At 51.3% G+C, this 17,740-nt stretch overlaps 1 protein-coding gene across 4 annotated transcripts in view; it reads right to left on the minus strand.

Moving 5' to 3' along the window:
- Positions 1-17,740, minus strand: part of ADCY5 (adenylate cyclase 5) — a 149,305-nt gene that overhangs the window by 19,417 nt on the left and 112,148 nt on the right. For 3 of the 4 annotated variants that reach the window (XR_008426152.1, XM_053918441.1, XM_053918439.1), the window contains exons 9-15: positions 14,983-15,005; positions 13,892-14,036; positions 12,559-12,656; positions 9,370-9,457; positions 8,648-8,704; positions 2,159-2,275; positions 1,620-1,784 (exon numbers count right to left, since the gene is read on the minus strand). Coding sequence is in view for 3 of the 4 variants with exons in the window: in XM_053918441.1 (XP_053774416.1) it covers positions 1,620-1,784; positions 2,159-2,275; positions 8,648-8,704; positions 9,370-9,457; positions 12,559-12,656; positions 13,892-14,036; positions 14,983-15,005 (693 nt within the window). In the remaining variant the exon portion in view is untranslated. The remainder of the gene's footprint in view (positions 1-1,619; positions 1,785-2,158; positions 2,276-8,647; positions 8,705-9,369; positions 9,458-12,558; positions 12,657-13,891; positions 14,037-14,982; positions 15,006-17,740) is intronic. The other variant, XM_024577927.3, reaches the window with a different exon arrangement.

Genomic DNA, 17,740 nt, shown 5'->3' on the forward strand with positions numbered 1-17,740 from the left:
AGAGAGGGACTGCGGAGGACCCCGGTGATTGGAAAGGGTTGGGACCAGCCTCAAGCCACCACCAGGAATAGGGGAAGAAGAAGGAGCAGGGAAGGCTCAGTTAATTCAGCCCCTAGGACAATAAGCCCATTCTTGGAGGATGGGAAGGGCCCAGAGCCAGCCTGGCTTCCCATTCAGACCCAGAGCCCAGACAACAAGGAGGCTAAGGCTGAAAGCTGGGGTCCCCCAAGGGCCTCAGGGTTTGTGAATCGAACAACACTGTGGGGTGGGGTTGGCCCTAGAGCCTGGCAGCCAGCAAGGGTAAGCAGGCTGGGGAGGACTGAAGGCTGACAGCTGGACCACCCAACTCCTGCAAATGAGAGCCTGGAACAGGCTCTGCTACTGCCATCTCCCCGCCACCCCACTTCTTCCGTGGAACAACCACCAAGGGACACACATGAGACCAAACACAGCTTCTGCTTCCCAGCAAATAGCCCTCACGCAGCAGCTCCTGTGGACTCCTGGCCAGATGTGAGAGGGAGCAGAGGCAGGGAGTGCAGGGTGGTGCCTGCGAGGCCTAGGCCTGCCCACCCAGGCTGCCTGCCTGGCCCAGGCACAGGTGGAGGGGAGCACTGGTCTGGGAAGCTTTGGCAGAGTCCCACTGCTCAGGGTTTCCTTGGCCCTGTCTGGGCAGGCAAGGCAGACCAGGCTCCCTCCCAGGGCCAGTGGGGAGAGGCCCCTTGACAGGCACAGCCCCTTTGGGAATTGGATGAAAGCTTGGACCCTCTCCCCAGAAAAAGGCAAAACTGCCATCACATTACAGGTTTCATGTGAGCCCCTGGCGGGGAACTGGGGTGTGGGAACCGCCTGGTGCATGGGATGGTTGCCCTTGGTTGGCAGCCTGGCCTGCTGCTCCCTTGAAAGCTGCTCCCCAGGCAAGGTGAAGGAAGCAGCCCACACGCCACAGGCATTTAATTCAAGTTGCTTTCTAAGGGTTCTCAGTGCTACTTCTTAAACCGTATAAGCAAGAGGTACACGATTTCTTCTTGGGGATGATGAAAATGTTCTAAAATTAGATTCCAACAATGGCTGCACAGGTCTGCGAAGGCACCAACCGTGACTGAACCGCAGGCCTTGCAGGGGTGAACTCGTGGCAGGCCCTTTCTCCCAGCCTGCTCTCCGGCCCTCGGCAGGGAGGCTCGGCCAGGTTCTCCAGGGCAGCGCTGGGTGCGGGAGGGCCTCAGGTTCACAGCACTAACCGGCCAGATGCTGTGTGATCTTGGGCAAGTTATGTGACCTCTCTGGGCCTGTTTTATTCGCAGAGAGGAGGTAGTAAGAGCACCTCCATGCCAGGGTTGTTGAGAGGACCACATAAGGAACTGCATGTAAGCACTTAGCGCAGCGCCTGACACTCTCTGAGTGCCAACAAACCAGAGCTATGCTGGTGCTGTTGTTACGGTTACACTGAAGGCTGGCCTCATTCACGTGTCTAGCAGGTGGAGTGAGAGACACTGAGGAAACGAGGGTTCTGGGACAGCAGGGAGCTTGAAGCCCCTGACTGTCCCTCAGAGCAGCCAAGGCCAGAGAAGCGGGGAGGCAGGGGGTTCTCCATCTGCACCCAGCCCCTCCTTGCCCAGTACCTCGGGGAAGTTGCAGTTGGGCCAGGCACTGCCGCAGAAGCCCTGCTCATCCCCCAGGCTGTAGTTGACAGCCGACTCCACCACGTGGCACGCGTTGACCTGGCTGGCGCTGATGTTATGCTCATCTGCCAGGCAGCCGGACAGGTCCTTGGAGTTGCACAGGAACTGGGGGCGGGGGAGGGGAGGGTCAGCTGTAGGGGCCAGGCCAGGGCAGCCCATCTCCACGGGGCAGCAGGTGGCTTGGGTGCAGCCTGACTCTGACCTGGGACAGGAGAGGAGCCTGGAGGAGGCTGAGTACCTGGTGAGGTTTGCCTGCCGCCCCGGGCGGGGCTCCTAAGCATCCCCTGGGGACTTCCAGAGTACTTCCTAGCTCCTCCAGTCCTGAGAGGCTTTGGGAGTCAAATCTGATCCCAGACCTGATGTGGGGCCCAAAGAATTTCTGGGAGGGAGAACTCCAGACTCTCTTCCCAGCCCATGCTCCTGGGGTGCTGGGCTCCCCTGGGTTTCGCCAATGGGGCTGGGGAGGTGGAACCACCCACCATGTTGACAAAAGCCGACAGGAACACCAGGGTGATGGTGAACACCCCAACCAGGGTGCTGTTCATCTTGGACCGCACGATCTTCCTGGAGAAGGTCTGCAGGGGGGCCGGGAAGAGCTGGGGGTCGAGGTGGGGAGAGAGACAGCACAGAATTCAGTGGGCACTCCACAAACCGTCGCACAACCAGGTCTCCCGTCCACCTTCGTCTCTGGCCAGCGCGACCCGGGGCCCTTCCGGAACGCGAGCCACTGCTTCCAGGCCAACAGCAGCCCAGACCCTGCAGCTGGCCAGCCAGGTGTGGGTCTACCTGGGGAGTTCACAGGTGAGGGAAGCAAGACGGAAGGAGGAAGGATGCTATCTTGACCCCGACAGGGAAACAGGAAAGCAGAGAACACAGCGCTTGTACCTACTATGTGAATTCTGAGAGTTACAAATGGGGGCACAGGGACAGTAGGTGGCAGCTGAGGAGTCACAGAGGGTCAGAAGACTTCTCGGAAGAAGGGAGCTGTGGGTCTGAGGTTCGGAGAGGGCCTGGTGTGTGGAGGAAGGGGTGCGCAGCATGTGAGTGGGAGGACGGGCCACGGACAAATGAACTCAGTGAGGCTTTTTCAGCAGGATGCTCACGGATCTGCCGTTTCCCTCACCTGGCCCTCCCTGCATTTCCTTCAGCTGGACAAACCGTATGCCGGCTCAAAGACTCACTACGGTTCTGGTAACTGTGATGGGGCTCCACCAAGTCTGACGCTGCTGGCCTTGTCCACCACATCTCACCTCGTCACCTCCCAACCAGCCTAGGCTAAAAAAGAAGCTGGCAGACCCAGGGAAGTGGAAACTTTCCAAATGTCCACCAATTTGATGAAAGGCTAAACAAAATGGGATATATCCACACAATGAATATTTTTTTGGCCATAAAAAGGAATAAAGGACTGTTACATGATGGTATATGACATGGACGAACCTTGAAAATATTATGCAAAGTAAAAGAAGCCAATTTCAAAAGGCCACCTATTGTATGATTGCATTTATACAAAATGCCCAGACAGGCAAATTCAGAAAGCAGATCAGAGGTTGCCAGGGGCCGCGGCAAGCAAGGAATGAGCAGGGACTGCTAGGAGGCATGGGGTTTCTTTCTGGGATGATGACAATGTCCTGGAGTGAGAGAGTGACAACAGCTGCATGACTTTATGAATACACCAAAAGCTACTGCATGACATAATTTCATCCACCTTTAGTAAGTGGATTTTATGGCATGCGAATTGCATCTAAATAAACCCTCCTCAGCCTCCTGCCAGCTGCCTAGCCCTGGGGAGGTCATAAGCAGCTCTGCACCTCAGGCCCCTCACCAGTAAGTGGGGAAGAGCATCTCCCAGGGCAGCTACAGAGACTCAATGAAACGATGCATTTTAAAGTGCTTTGTGAGCTGTTAAATTCAGTAGAAAGCTTAGTTAATATTTGTGGTTTAAAGAGCCATACTGCTAATAAGAATGAAAGTGCTTGCTTCCTATTAAAGGGATTTTCAGTTTCATAGCTGGGGAAAGTGTTTTTGGCACTAACACCAAGATCTCACTCTGAAATGATGGGACAGATGGTTCCTAATCTTTGTCTGCTTCAAATTTTGCCACTCCATCCCCCCCCACCACCCATGTTGCTTAAATTGTTTTCTGATTACACTATCCATCCATTGAAGGGCTTCCTTCATTATTCCACAATCACCAACGACTGGAGCAGGATTTGCACACGGGATGCCTAGTCAACGAGGACCGGGAGCCCCACTGGAGCCACCCAGAGGCCATAAGGAAAACTGCAGGCTTTTTAAAAAAATCCAATGTGGAATGCTGTTCTAACATCTAATAAATGAATGCTTCTTAATGCACTGGCTTGCTACAAGCTAATTTTCCTTGTCACCCTTTCAAAAGACCCACTCTTAGCTTTGAAATCTGAGCAAAAACACAGGAAGTATTGCTTTTTGAAGTCTCCAGAAGATGTGACATCCTGCCCTGGTATCAGTTTATAGTTTCTCATCCTCTGTAATCAAAAAGCTCACCAGGAGAGCATTTTTCACGGCAGAATGTTGCATCTGTGCAAACCAAGTGCTCCATGCTTGCTCACAATCAGAACTCAGAGAAGGAATCAATTTTTAAAAATCCAAACCAGTGTATTCACAATCTAATTAATTCAAATCAATTCAGTATAAAAACAGGAGTGGGGACATAATTAATAAACCATGACAGGGTGAGCGACAGTTGTGATCCTGGCCTCTCTGAAAGTCTCCAGGCAAACCGATGGCTTCCCTGGGGCCCGGGCTCCCGTCTGTGCTGTGGAGCTGGGTGCTGCGGAGATCGAAGGTGATGAAGTCCGATGGCAAAAAGTTTCAGAGTTTTTTTTTGGCAAGGAGCTAATAAACAAGCAGTAGCTCCTACTTCAGAAAAATATGTTAAAAGATAGGAAAATTTCGGAGGCCCAACACGGCAGGCAGAAGCTGACCAGGCTTCACACTGCTGCTCTCATCACCTGGCCTGGCAGGGTCGACTGGACATATTACCAAAGGCAGTGTCCCTAAGGGAAGGACTGTGGGCTCTGGAGTCAAGAAGCCTGTGGGCTTAAGCCCCAGCCATACCACTTTCTAGCGCCAGGAACTGGGGAAAGCACCGTTGTTCACCTCACTGGGCCTTATTTTCTCCATCTGCAAAGTGGATGCAATAAAAATTACCTTAGAGGTTCAGGAATCACAGTTCAAAGTGGCACAGCTGTGATCTGGAGCCTAGACGTCCTGCCTCAGAAGCCACTGCACCCGAGCCTGGCAGCAGCACACCCTCTCCCTGATAGACAAAATGTGCCCGAGCCGGCTGGTGGAGAGGGGAGTGTGGGAATTCTCAAGTCCTCACAGGACGGAGGATACCTTAAGAGGAGCCGGTACAGTAGTAGGACCCTAATTCAGACGCTGTGGGCAGCAGCCAGGTGGAGTGGTGGTAAGGACGGCCAGCAAGGTGAGGCTTAGCCACAGTTAGGCTCTGGGGAGAGGAGAGGCTTTCTGGTGACGGTACAGAGCAGACAGAGCCTAAGAGCTCTGGTCTCAGGTCCCCGGGACTCAGACACTTAAGTCCCAGGGGTCAGTGGGATGCAGGCTCAGAGGCAGCCAGCGGCCTGGAGGATGGTGGAGGTAAACACACATACAGAGAAGTATGTGGCTGAATACTCCTTCTGGGCCTGTCTGGGCCAAAGTCCCGAACTGTAGAAAAGGAGTCTGGCCTTCTGAGTAAGGATGTGCTGATCAGCCACAGTAAAGGCAGAGACCTAGATCAGCCTGTGGGGAAAGGAGGGAGCCACCCTCTTCGACTCATTTGGGTGGTGGTGGCAAAAGTGGAGGCGCTGTCAGGGGTAGGCCTGGGCTGCTTCACAGGTGATGGGGCAGGAGCTACAGGGAGACCAATGGAGCAGTCAGAACTGGGTGAAGAGGGAAGGAGGGACTGTGCCCAGGAAATATGAGTGAGCTCACCGTCTCTGGTAGTGGTCAAGCAGAGGCTGGCCCACCCCTGGCAGGGCTATCATAGAGGGAGTCCAGTCTCAGGCAGGTGTCTGGGCTGCCTCATTGCTCGGGCCCCTTCCAGTCCGAAATTCTCTGAGTCTGTGGACCACGTGTGATGGCAGGGATTTGGGATGGTTTTCTCTAAGAGAAGCGGCTCTGGGGCCCAGGGCAGCACCGATGCCGAGGAAAGGAGGAGTGCTGTGCACGGGTTCAGACAAGACAGAGTCACCACAGGGCGGTGCTCGGGGGCAGTCTTCAGGGCAAGGCATCCAGAACCAGCGGGCCTCTGGAGGACAGCTGATGGGCTCTGGAGCAAGACCAGGACTTTGGGACAAGATGAAGACCAAGGCACCAGATCAGCCTCGGTGAGAAAGTGAGGGCTGTGTGTGTGAACTGGACCACGCTATGTAAGCAAAGGGTCGAGCGCACCCAAGACGAAAAGGCCATCACAGCTGTCAATGAGTAGGAAGGGACCTTCCGGCAGAAGGGACCACGAACGGCTCCCTGGCAGATAGGAGACGGCTAATGCAGTCTACACTTTCTTCACTTTGCTCTCTTCAAAAGTGTTAACTTGAGAAAGTAAGTCTGAGTTGTTTGGGAGAAGTGGAAAAGTAAATAAAATAGAGACAGAAAACATGTCTGACAGAACCTCTTGACTTTTATTCTGTGGAGCCTGTACCAGATGCGGTAATTTAGAAACTGCCGAATCTCATAGAAAAGCCACCAGCTGTGACTTTGAGAAACTGTGGAAACAAGATGAAAATTTTCTGAGTTCTGGTACAGGGCAAATGTTTTCCGAGGGAAAAGAGAACGACGCCGAAAAGTCTCGTCCAGGGTCAGGGCGATACCTGAAAAGGCGATCAAGTCCACTCAGGCAGTCTGCCCGCAGGCGGGCGCGGCGGCCTGGGAAACAGGCCCGTGTCCTGCTGCACCGCTGCTGCGGGGAGAACTACCCCTCCTCTGACTGCGCACACGGTTAGTGGGCAACATGAAAGAGGAAAGGGGAATGATGAAGTACAAGAGGAGCTCACACTACAAACAACTTCTCAGCTCGGGGTCTACTCTCCCGAAAGTAGATGAATGCTGGGAAGACTACTTATCGAGAGGCAAGGAGAGAAGGACACGGCCAGGACCCCAAGGTGGGTATTAGGGTGTATCAGCAGGCTTCTGACTTGGTAAGCCATGGGGTATTTTTTCCTGAACAAATTCTTTACAGAAGTTCTATATAAGAGGGAAGAAGCGGTCACCTCTGGTTGGTGGGTGTGGCTGGGCGGGGGGTTGACCTGGGGGTGGGGAGGTGGGCATTCCATCCGCCAGCCTCCCTCTGAGCAAACCCTCCTCAGAACTGTCAGAAAAACCTCTGCTCTGGATGAAGGAATAGAGAAGAAGCTTATTGAATGTGACACTGATTACAAACTAGGCAGACCCTATAAAGCAAAAGGAGGCAGGAATGATGGTCATAAATCACCGTGGCAGGGACATAAAGAACTCACTAGACCAAAATACTCATTCAAAATGGCCAGTGCAGGTAGAGGCGGAGGTGAGGGTGGGGTGGGGGGTCGGGGGACGGGTGGGCCCTCTCCTTTTACTCCTCCCCCACCCAAAAGACACATGCAAACTGGGGAACACAAACCAAAGACAAGCTGTGGCTCAGGTTTACCCAAGCAGCCAACAGGAAAGGGAAACCCAGGTTCTCGTTGAACAACTGTAGACTACATACAGCTTTGATTCTGATTTGAACAGACTAAGTGAGTGCCTCAGACAAACAAACAATGACTGCTTCGGTTTATAACTCAAAAAGAGAAATGATTCTTTTGAGTGTTTGGAAAAATATTTAAGAGGCTCTGTTAGCTATGGTGTAGGTTTCCTTTCTGTTCTCATGACTTTTCATGGTGGTAAAATGCATGTAACATAAAACGTGCCATTGGAATCACCTGTGAGTGCACGATTCCGCGGCAGTAATTCCAGGCACAGTGCTGTGTGACCATCACCGTTACCTGTGTCCGAGACCCTTTCATCGTTCCGAACAGACACTCTGTGCCCGTCAGGCGATAACTTCTCATGCCACTCTCCAGCCCCTGGGGCCCTGTAATCTACTTTCTGTCTCTACGAATTTGCCTACTCTAGATATTTCATATAAGAGGAATCGTATGATGTATGTCCTTTTGTGTCTGGCTTCTCTCACTCAGCATCATGTTTTCAAGGCCCGTCCATTCCGGAGCATGCATCAGAACTTCATTCCTTCTTATGGGTTGACAGTGTTCCACTGTGCGCATGTACCACTTTGCGTTGTCTGTTCATCTGTCGATGGACACTCGTGTTGTTTCCACCTTTTGCCTATTGTGAATACGCGTGTGCTTTTACAGCCATGAGGTGGAGAAAGTAGGACTGCCCGCTGGGGAAATGGCAGGCTGGAGGATGGGGTGCTTTGGGGAGAGGCCTGACAATGAAAGAAATGATCAAAAGGCAGGAAGTGACTGAATGCAGAGCCTTGAGGAAGAACCAGGTGGAGAGGCAGGGAACCAGGATTAGCCCCTATGATGCAACAAAGCCACCAGCTTCAAACATGGTTAACTTGCCAAGAGACCCCAGCCCACTTGCCCCTCTCTGGGTGGCCACGTCTGCACCTGCTCAGGGGAAGGGCTGCACCGCACCAGATCCTTCATTCCCAAGGCCTTCTGGTTCTGACAATCACTCCACCAAGACCTTGACCATCAGGTGATTACACAGTTAATAACCTAATGAAGGACCTCATGGAGGGTAAAGAGATAAAAGGGGACTTTGGATGTGACAAAGGTCCAATCCCTCTGGAAGAAGAACATGGTCCCCATTGCAGAGTGTGTGGGGAGTGAGGGCACAGCCCGGCCCCCCTGCCCCCCCACCCCAGGTGCTGGGCTCTGAGTGAGTGTCAGGGAAGAGCAGAGACACGGTCACAGCAGGAGCAGGAGAGGCCCTGGACCTACCTGCCAAGAGAATGCTTTCCGGGACCAGGGTGGCCCTGTCAGAGAATTCTGAAACCACTGGGGGAGGAAATGAGGAAAAGTTTGGTGGACAAAGCAAATGGGAACCTGCGTACTTTCTAAGGTAGACCCGAAGAGGACGCAGCTGGCTGCGGGCACAGCATGGCCAAAAGAAGATGTCAAAGAAAAGCAAAGGATAGGGTTTCATGTCAACAGTCCTAGCCGTGTGGCCCTGACTGAAACACTGAACCACTCTGGACCTCCCTCCTCATCTATATGCTGAGCAGCCCAAAGCCGTGATCTCTACAGTCCTCCCCGAGGCCCATTCCAGGGCATGTGGGAACACTGAAGAGGGTTTCGAGAGGTCCCTTCCACACTTGTTCTTTCCGCAAATGTCAATGCTTCATGCCAGGCATTGAACTAGGTGCCCTTCCTCCATCCCACCTGATACCAAGGGGACAGGCAAAGAGGGAGCGACACCATCTTCTTGCTGCAAAGATCTGCAAAGGCCAGTCACCAAGCCCATCCCCATGCAGCTCCACTGGCTGACTGCCCCTGCAGCCTAGCTTGCTGCCAATGCCAGTCGAGAGTTGTAACCCAGCATCATGCACCCCTGATCCCAAGCAGAGTTATTAGGCTGCTGGTAGGGTCCCTCTCAGTGGGCTGGGAAGGAAGAGAAGGCAGGGACAAGCAAGGAGGTGGGCTCAGGTGTCAACCAGACTCACCTTCACGCAGGAGTAGATCACGGACACAAATACCACCAAGGTCAGCAACACAAAACAGGTCAGGTAGAAACTCAACATGAACACGGAGCTGGAAGAAGAGAGGAGGTGGGGAATTCTGGGTGGAGCCGGTGGAAATGACAGGGATGGAAGTGAAGTGACATCCAGGTAGCGGGGTGACAGCTTTTCCCAGGCCTGGCCCTGCAAGCAGGCTGCCAGTGTCTGTCTTCATAGTTCTCGAGGGCTAGGGCCCTGAGAGCCCCTGGAAGGAAACAGAAGTTGCTCCGTTTCCTCTGCTCCCACCGCCCAGGGTTTTCTAGCCCCTGACTCACTCAGGAGGGCTCACACAGCCTTGCAAATGGATTCAGGAGCCTGCTCTATGAAAGTCTGGCCCCTGCCCTTCCCACCTGCCTGTGCCTTCCTGGGGGAGCAGCAGCCCACAGAACAACGGATGGAGAACCGGATGAAACATGCTCAACATTTTGCTTAGTTCTTAGTTATCCATTGACTCTCTTCATTTAGCTTGGAAGGATGCACTTAAAAAGTCACTTGCTTATTCCCTCCAAGTAGCCACTGATGGCCTGCTTGATAAGTAACTTTGAAGGCTAAAAACTGATTTGGTAAACAGCCATCATTTATAGGAATGCATCTGTCAGCAGGTCAATCAGTCACTCTGAGACACAGCAGTCATATGTCCCTTTGGAAGGCAGAGTCCCTAAACCCTGTCCCCTTCCCACTGCCAGGCCCCACAAGTCCTGCTCAGTTTTTGCTCCCCTAGTTCCAGCCAGTTCAAAAGAACCCCCCCCCCACATATCTCCCACTGCCTATCTCTTCAGAGGCAGAACACAGGTGGTCTTAACATCCATCATGGGCCAGGATCCTTGAACAAAAGAGCTTCCAGTGACTTTCCTGCTGGTACCTTGCACTGGCCCTCCAGGGGCAGAGGCGGGCTCAGGCATAGCACACTGCCCCTTACCACAGGAGGCCACAGAAATCCCTCCTCTTTCAGGGAGGGGGAGTGGCCTGGAGATGTCAGTTGCTCTTAGCAGGTTGTAGGCAAATGAAGGAATTGAGAAGGTAGGGGACACCACCATGGGAGCACTCAAATGGGGTCTTTGTTTCAGGCTCCCCCAGAAGCCAGCATTTAGCTGCCTTAGACAAATAGAACAAGGGGAGAGAAATCGCTTCAGAGACCTTTAAAAAAAGAAAGACCTTTAAAGTAGCTTTTAAGCTCTCATAGAGAGAAGACGGCTGGAGACTGACCTCCGTCAGTGCCTTCGCAGCTTGGAGCTGTGTGGCCTGAGGAGGGAATGAAGCCACTGGAGGCAGAGCAGGGCAGTGGGATAACCCAGCCCTCGAGCCACACTGCAGAAAAAGAAAAGGGGCATGGAGGCAGGATTATGCACCCACACTTTTATTGGCAATAGGACAGAAAGTCCTTACTTACAACTGTGGCCCCACTTCAATTCAGAAAGAGTGGGGTCCTATGCCCATAAGAACCCCTAGTCCTACCAGCTCTGCATGGCCTCTGTGCAGGGGCAACAGGCCTGTGTAACCAGGGACAGCTGGCTGCTGGGGTATGGTATCCTGACAGAGTCACAGCAGGTAAAAGGGAAAAGCCAGCTCTTCAACAGTAAGTGCCATTAAAAATAGAAGGTGTTGAGCAATAAGACACGTCAACATCATGTACCTCCTGACATGATGCACCACAGGACACATCACTTCTGTGGGACTCTTATCAAAAAACATAACCTCAATCTACTCATGAGAAAACGTGAGACCAACCAAACGGAGAGACAGTCTACACACTAACTGGCCAGTGTGCGTCTGAATGCCAAGGCTGCGAAAGACAAGTAAAGGCTGAGAGAGGATCGTGGAGGGACTAAGAGATACAACCGCCAGATGCAACGTGGGGGCCCTGCACTGGCTCTTGGGCCACAGAAAGGCCATTCGGGGCAACACTGGTGAAATTAGAGCACGGTCTGCAGCGTAGTTAGGAGGATCATCCCAGTGTTAGCTTCCTGGGTTTGACTATTCTGCCTGGGTCATGTAAGTGGCCACCATTAGGGCGACTGGATGAAAGATATAAACACTCTGCAATACTTTAGTAACTTTTTTATAAATCTACAATTATTTCAAAGTGAAAACCAGAAGGTATTAGGGTGAGGAGACTCTTCTGCATTAAGTTAGACTTCCAAGACATAACCAAGTGCACCCAGGGGGTCCCGCGTAGACCATGGCCGTGGATAGACTAAGAATAGCGGACATGCTGGAAATCCGACCATGGACTTGGTACAGATGGCTGTAGATGGAGGATAAGGCAAGGTGGGGAAGAAGGAAAACTCCATTAAAAGGGGTGAATGTTGAGGTTTTTAGGGACAAAATGTCCTTGTGTCTAAAATTAGCTTTAAAGAAAAACAGAAAGAAAAGCAAAATATCAACAATTGTTATATCTACAGGATGAGTATTAATTACATCAATTGCTTTTCTGTATGTGTGAAATACTGCATAATAAAAAGTTAAACAGATGTCTCATACACATGTATGCACACACATATGTATGTACATGCACACACACAGACGCATGTGCAGCAGTTCTTTCTGGCCTAGATGTGACCCTACCGCAAATGACTAACAACCACAGCACTTGCAGAAGCCTCTGCCCACTCAGAGTGGTCCTCTGGGAAGCCGCAGTTCTCTCTCAGAGACACAGCCAGTGATCAACAGAGTTCAGGAGCATCTCTCTGAGCAAGCCTTCAGAACCTAAACTCCATTCTTCAAAATATCCAGAGTAGCAAAAAAACCCTCTATCTTTTGAAGAAGTGTTGATTTTTTTTTTTGCAAGAACCAAAGGTCACGCAGAAGCGAGCCTGGCGAAGACTTGGGGTGACTGGATGGGCCCAGAGGTGTGGATTCCAATGGGATGGTGAGCTGATGGAGTGACGAGGAGTCTCCCATGCGACCTGGTGGTGCCCAGAGAGGAGTTTCCACCCTGGAACGAGCACACGGCCTCCCTGTCACAGAGGGGCCAGACTCCCAGCTTCCTGGTCCCATCGAGGACACGTTTGGAAACCTCTCTCCCTGTTAAGCAAGTTCAGCCTAGATTCCCACCTTTGCTCCACTTCATGACCTCCCTCACACCCCCGCAGTCCCTGTAGCCAGAGGAGGGACCCCAGGAGGAAGGATACTTACTGGGGCACGATGGTGATCTGGACAAAGCAGATGAAGAGGAAGACAAGCGAGGCACACGCCACGTAGGCACCGAATCGGTCATCCACCTGCTTGGAGTACTGAGAGGACACAGGCAGAGTGAGGGGGCAAAGGCACCAACCAGCCATGTCTGCTCCAGCCCCTTCCATCCCAGACAGAGTCAGGGCAGCCCACTCCCAGGATGTGGCAGACCCGAGAACCAGTGCCAGCCTTAGGCCTTGAGAAACCAGTCCAAACTGCCATAAGGCGAGGCGTGGGGAAGGGAGTTGAATTGGGTCAAGCCAGACAGTTTCTGCAGACCAGATCACCAAGAGAGTGATTCGTAAGGATCATGCTAAATCACCGAGCACCGTCCACATGCATCACTGTGCACCTTGCAAGCACACCAGGAAGGAAGCATAGGACCACTGTCGTCTCTGCTTCAGAGATGAGTGAGCTGGGGCTCAGAGAGGTCACAAGACTTGTCCAAAATCACACAGCTCATCTCCAAGGTTTTGACTCCCAGCCCCAGCTCCTCCCACAACACCAACCAGCTGCTGAGCAGAGGCTGGGTTGGCACGGAGCCACCCCGAAAAGGCAGTCCACGTCAGCTCCATAACTGCTGGTAAACAGAGTAAGTTCCCTTCCATTACTTTCCCTCCTGATTAGGTTTGCTTCCCTCGATGATGACATGGGTCACTGAGCCCATTGTAACCGAACACCAGGGAGACCCTGTGGACATGGAACAAAAGATCCCGAACCAGGGGGACTGGTTCCGGCTCTGCCACTATTTCACTGGGTGGCCCAGAGCACATCTACTACGGCAGCCACTCTGAGTTTTAGCTCTCTCAGTCACAATTAAAGAAGACAGGACCAAGAGATTTTCCCTGCCCCTTCCAATTTGAATACTTTGAGGTTCAGTGTAACTAGGCTGTCCACTGCTAATGACAACAATGATAATAATGCAACAAAAATAATACAAATAGCAACTAACATTTATTGAACATATGCTATGTGTCAGACACTGTTTTATGTGTTTTACATATACGGACTTGTCTAATCCTCACTGTGACCCTTTGAGGTAGGTGTGCTGAATATCTCCATTTTCCAGTGAAGGAAACTGAGGCACAAGGAGGATAAGATTTATCCCTTCCAGACAAGGAGGGCTCCCTGAAACCTCCACCCCCTGGGTAGTACAGCATCAGAGCTGGGGGAAGGGGGTGACAAGAAGGGCTCTTCCAACAGTGATGGAGACAGGAAGCAGTGCCTGCTGCCTTCTTTCCCTCCTGCTGGCCCTGGCTCTGCCTGGAGCCTCCTTCCACCCAGGGTGCTGTACCTTCTTCTCTAAGTCAGGCTCCCTGAAGGTCAAGAGGAACTTGCGAACATGCTCCGACCGCAGCCTGTCAATGCTCCTGGCATCAATGGCACGGCCCAGAAATTCGTCCACTTCATCCTCAGGGTTTGCACTTTCCTGGGCGTTCCTGGGAGCAAGAGGCACAGATTCAAGACACACTGACCACCAGGGGGCGCCTATACAGAGTCACTCTACCCATGCACAGGGGCCTCATGAGAGGCCTAGCACCAGACCAAGGTCAGCCCTCATAAGGGGTAGGGAAGCTGAGACTGAGGCCAGGATGGCCAGGAGCCCAAGCCCCCTCTTTAACAACTGCATGTATGCGTAGAAAATTACCTAAGTCTCAGACCCGCTGGCTGGAGGGCCCCACTGACAACAGGCTCTTCTGACTCTATTGATAGATTACTACGTCATCATAATAATGAGTTATTATGGAAGGCTTAATTGTTTTCTCCCCACAGGTAACAGTCTCTGCTCTATTCTCCAGCTGTAGCATCATCCAGAAACAAAGGCTGAGATCAGGAGGGGAGACTTCAGCAGCAGGGCCTGTGAGCCACCTGGTCGCTTTAACCTGGCTCAGGCTCCCCGGGAGGCAGGTTTTATGAGCTCTGGGTGCTGAACAGAAAAACGTATTTATTAGGGTGAAGCCCAGTCCTTGAGTGGAGTTTCTGACAGTCCCCGAGAACTGGGAAGTGGAGAAGGAGGACATTCCGTCAGGGCACTGGGATGTGGCAGGTGCTGCATGTGACCACTATGCAAGGTCTGCACTTTTCTGAGTTGCATGCACATGTGTGTGTGCATGTACACACACGTGTGCAGAGTGTGTGTGCATGGGGTTGTGTGTGTGCATGGAGTGGAGATTACGTATGGGCAATGCTGGGGCCCAGCGACTCCACTGGGCAGCCTGTGCTCCTGGACTACCCATCCCTCAGCTGCCATGGGCTCCAGACACTCTCAGTCAAGACCGTGTGTGGGCTCCTCGCCCACGGAGTGTGGGGAAACAAAGCTATGGGGCAGATTTGAAGATATTCCCCAGGCCTGGAAGCAGGAATAATGAAGGGCACATTACTCACTTGTCCTTGGGGTCTTCGAAGCCCTACAAGAGACAAAGAAAGGAGAGGACTATGAGAAGAGAGAAGACTGGATACGGAGGCTTCCAAAGCTGGGTCTGTGGGAAGGGGGCAGCTCATTCCTCTCTACAGTTCACCAAGGAGCTTAAACATAAGGGAGGGTGTCATTCAATAGTCCTTCAGTCCTTCCTTCCTTCCTCCCTCCCTCCCTTTCTTTCTTCTTTCCATCCTTCATTCTTTCCTTCAGCGAATACAGCTGGGTCCTTCCTATGGGACAGGCTCTGTGCTCGATGCTGGGAGTGCACTGCGCTGTCATTTCATCCATTGGCAAAACGCATGTGTCTAAGCTCTTCCTGTCCCCACACCCAATTCCTGTCATTTTCTCCAAACCTCCCCCCCCTTCTGTCTGGGCCCTGGGCTTGAAGGGTCCTCTCCCAATTCTGCCACTTACTCATAAGAGAAACCTCTAAGCTGATCAGTCTTCACATATGTGCACACACACATGCACACACCCACTCACACACTCACCCCCACTGAGCACATATAAAATCTCCTAGGAGGGACTTCCAGTCAAGATGGAGGCACAGGTAAACATGGCTCGATTCCTCGCACAACCACGGCAGAAATTTCAATGAGACTACAAAACAACTATCACCCAGAATCATCAGAAAATCAAGCTGTATGGAAGTCTGACAACCAAGGAATTAAAGAAGCCACATTCATCCAGACAGATAGGAGGGGCAGAGACATGCGGAGAGGCACTGAACGCGGAGATGTGGGATGGGAGGTCCCAAACCCAGATGCAGTGGATAAAAATCAGGAGGGATACCTCGGGAGCAAGGGATCCCAGCCCCACACCAGACCACCCACCCCAGGATTCCAGTGCCAGGAAGATAAGTCCCCATCACTTCTGATTGTAAAATCCAGTGGGGTTTGGGGTGGCAGAAGAAACTGCAGGATTCTTAGAAGTCTCCTCTTTAAGGGACTGCAATGAACTTAGGACTTACGTGAAGACTCACTCCCTCTGGGCTTCAGCACTGGGGCAGCAGCTGGAAGGGCACTAGTGACATATGGGGAGAAACTGAAATGTCTAGCATCAGAGTAAGTGCCAGGGGACAGCTTCCTCCTGGACAAAACTCCAGAGGCAAGGCAGAGGCATTATTCCCTTCCTGAGCCCTCCCTTACACAGAGACACAGAATGGCAACACCATATTGGAGACCCCATCAATCTGCTTCACATGCGTTGCCCTGCCCTGGCGATTAAGGCTCCACCCCATTCAACTCACCAGTGCACTTTTCTACAATAGGCCACACTTCTAAGACAGGGAGTCAAAGCAGCCCTACCTAATACACAGAAACAAACACAGGGGGGCTGCCAAAATGAGGAGACAAAGAAACATGGCCCAAATGAAAGAACAGAGCAAAACTCAAAAAAAAGAACTAAACAAAATGGAGATAAGTAATCTATCAGATGCAGAGTTCAAAACACTGGTTATAAGGATGTTCAAGGAGCTCACTGGGTACTTCAACAGCATAAAGAAGACCCAACCAGAAATGCAGGTTACTCTAAATGAAATAAAGAAAAATTCACAGGGAACTAACAGTGGAGTGGATGAAGCTGAGACTCAAATCAATGATTTGGAACATAAGAAAGAAATGTACATTCCATTAGATCAGCAAGAAGGAAAAAGAATCCAAAAAAATAAGGATAGGCTAAGGAACAACTTCAAATGTACCAACATTTGAATCATAGGGGTGCTAGAAGGAGAAGAGAAACAGCAAGAAATCGAAAACTTCCCTAATTTGGTGAAGAAAATAGACATACAAGTCCAGGAAGCACAGAGAGTCCCAAACAAGATGGACCCAAAGAGGACCACACCAAGACACATTGTGATTAAAATGCCAAAGGTTAAAGATAAAGAGAGAATCTTAAAAGCAACAAGAGAAAAGCAGAGTTACCTACAAAGGAGTTCCCATAAAACCATCAGCTGATTTCTCAAAAGAAACCTTGCAGGCTGGAAGGGGCTGGCAAGAAGTAACAAAGTTGTGAAAGGCAAGCACCTACAACCTAGATTCCTCTATCCAGCAAAGCTATCACTTAGAATGGAAGGTCAGATAAAGTGCTTCCAAGAAAAGGTAAGGCTCAAGGAGTTCATCATTACCAAGCCATTAGTATATGAAATGTTAAAGGGACTTATTTAAGAAAAAGAAGAAGATCAAAACTATGAGCACTAAAGTGGCAATAAATTCACAACTATCAACAATTGAATCTAAAAACCAAACAGAGCAAAAAAGCAGAACAGAAACAGAATCATAAATAGAATCATAGATATGGAGCTTATTTGAAGGGTTATCAGTTAAAGGGGGAAGGGGGAGAATGGGGGAAAGGTGCATTAAGAAGTACGAATTGGTAGGAACAGAATGGAACAGGGATATGTTAAGAAAGTATAGGAAATGGAGAAGCCAAAGAACTCATATGTACGACCCATGGACATGAACTAAGGGGTGGGGAATGCTGGTGGGAATGGGGGTACCAGGCAGAGGGGGGGAAAGGGAGAAAAATTGAAACAACTGTAGTAGCATAATCAATAAAATATATTTTTAAAAAATGAATAAAACCTCCTGGGAGTTCACAAGTTTTGACTTAAAATTAAATTCTGGTTACCCACAACAGCTTTTCTGGTGTCTGAGGACCCATATATTCTTATAAGACCAGAGCTGGTTGGGGACCCAGGAGCGAGGGGCCCCCGGGCCCCAGGGT

Source organism: Desmodus rotundus, chromosome 2, assembly GCF_022682495.2.
Source record: "Desmodus rotundus isolate HL8 chromosome 2, HLdesRot8A.1, whole genome shotgun sequence".
Classification (NCBI taxonomy): Eukaryota; Metazoa; Chordata; class Mammalia; order Chiroptera; family Phyllostomidae; genus Desmodus; species Desmodus rotundus.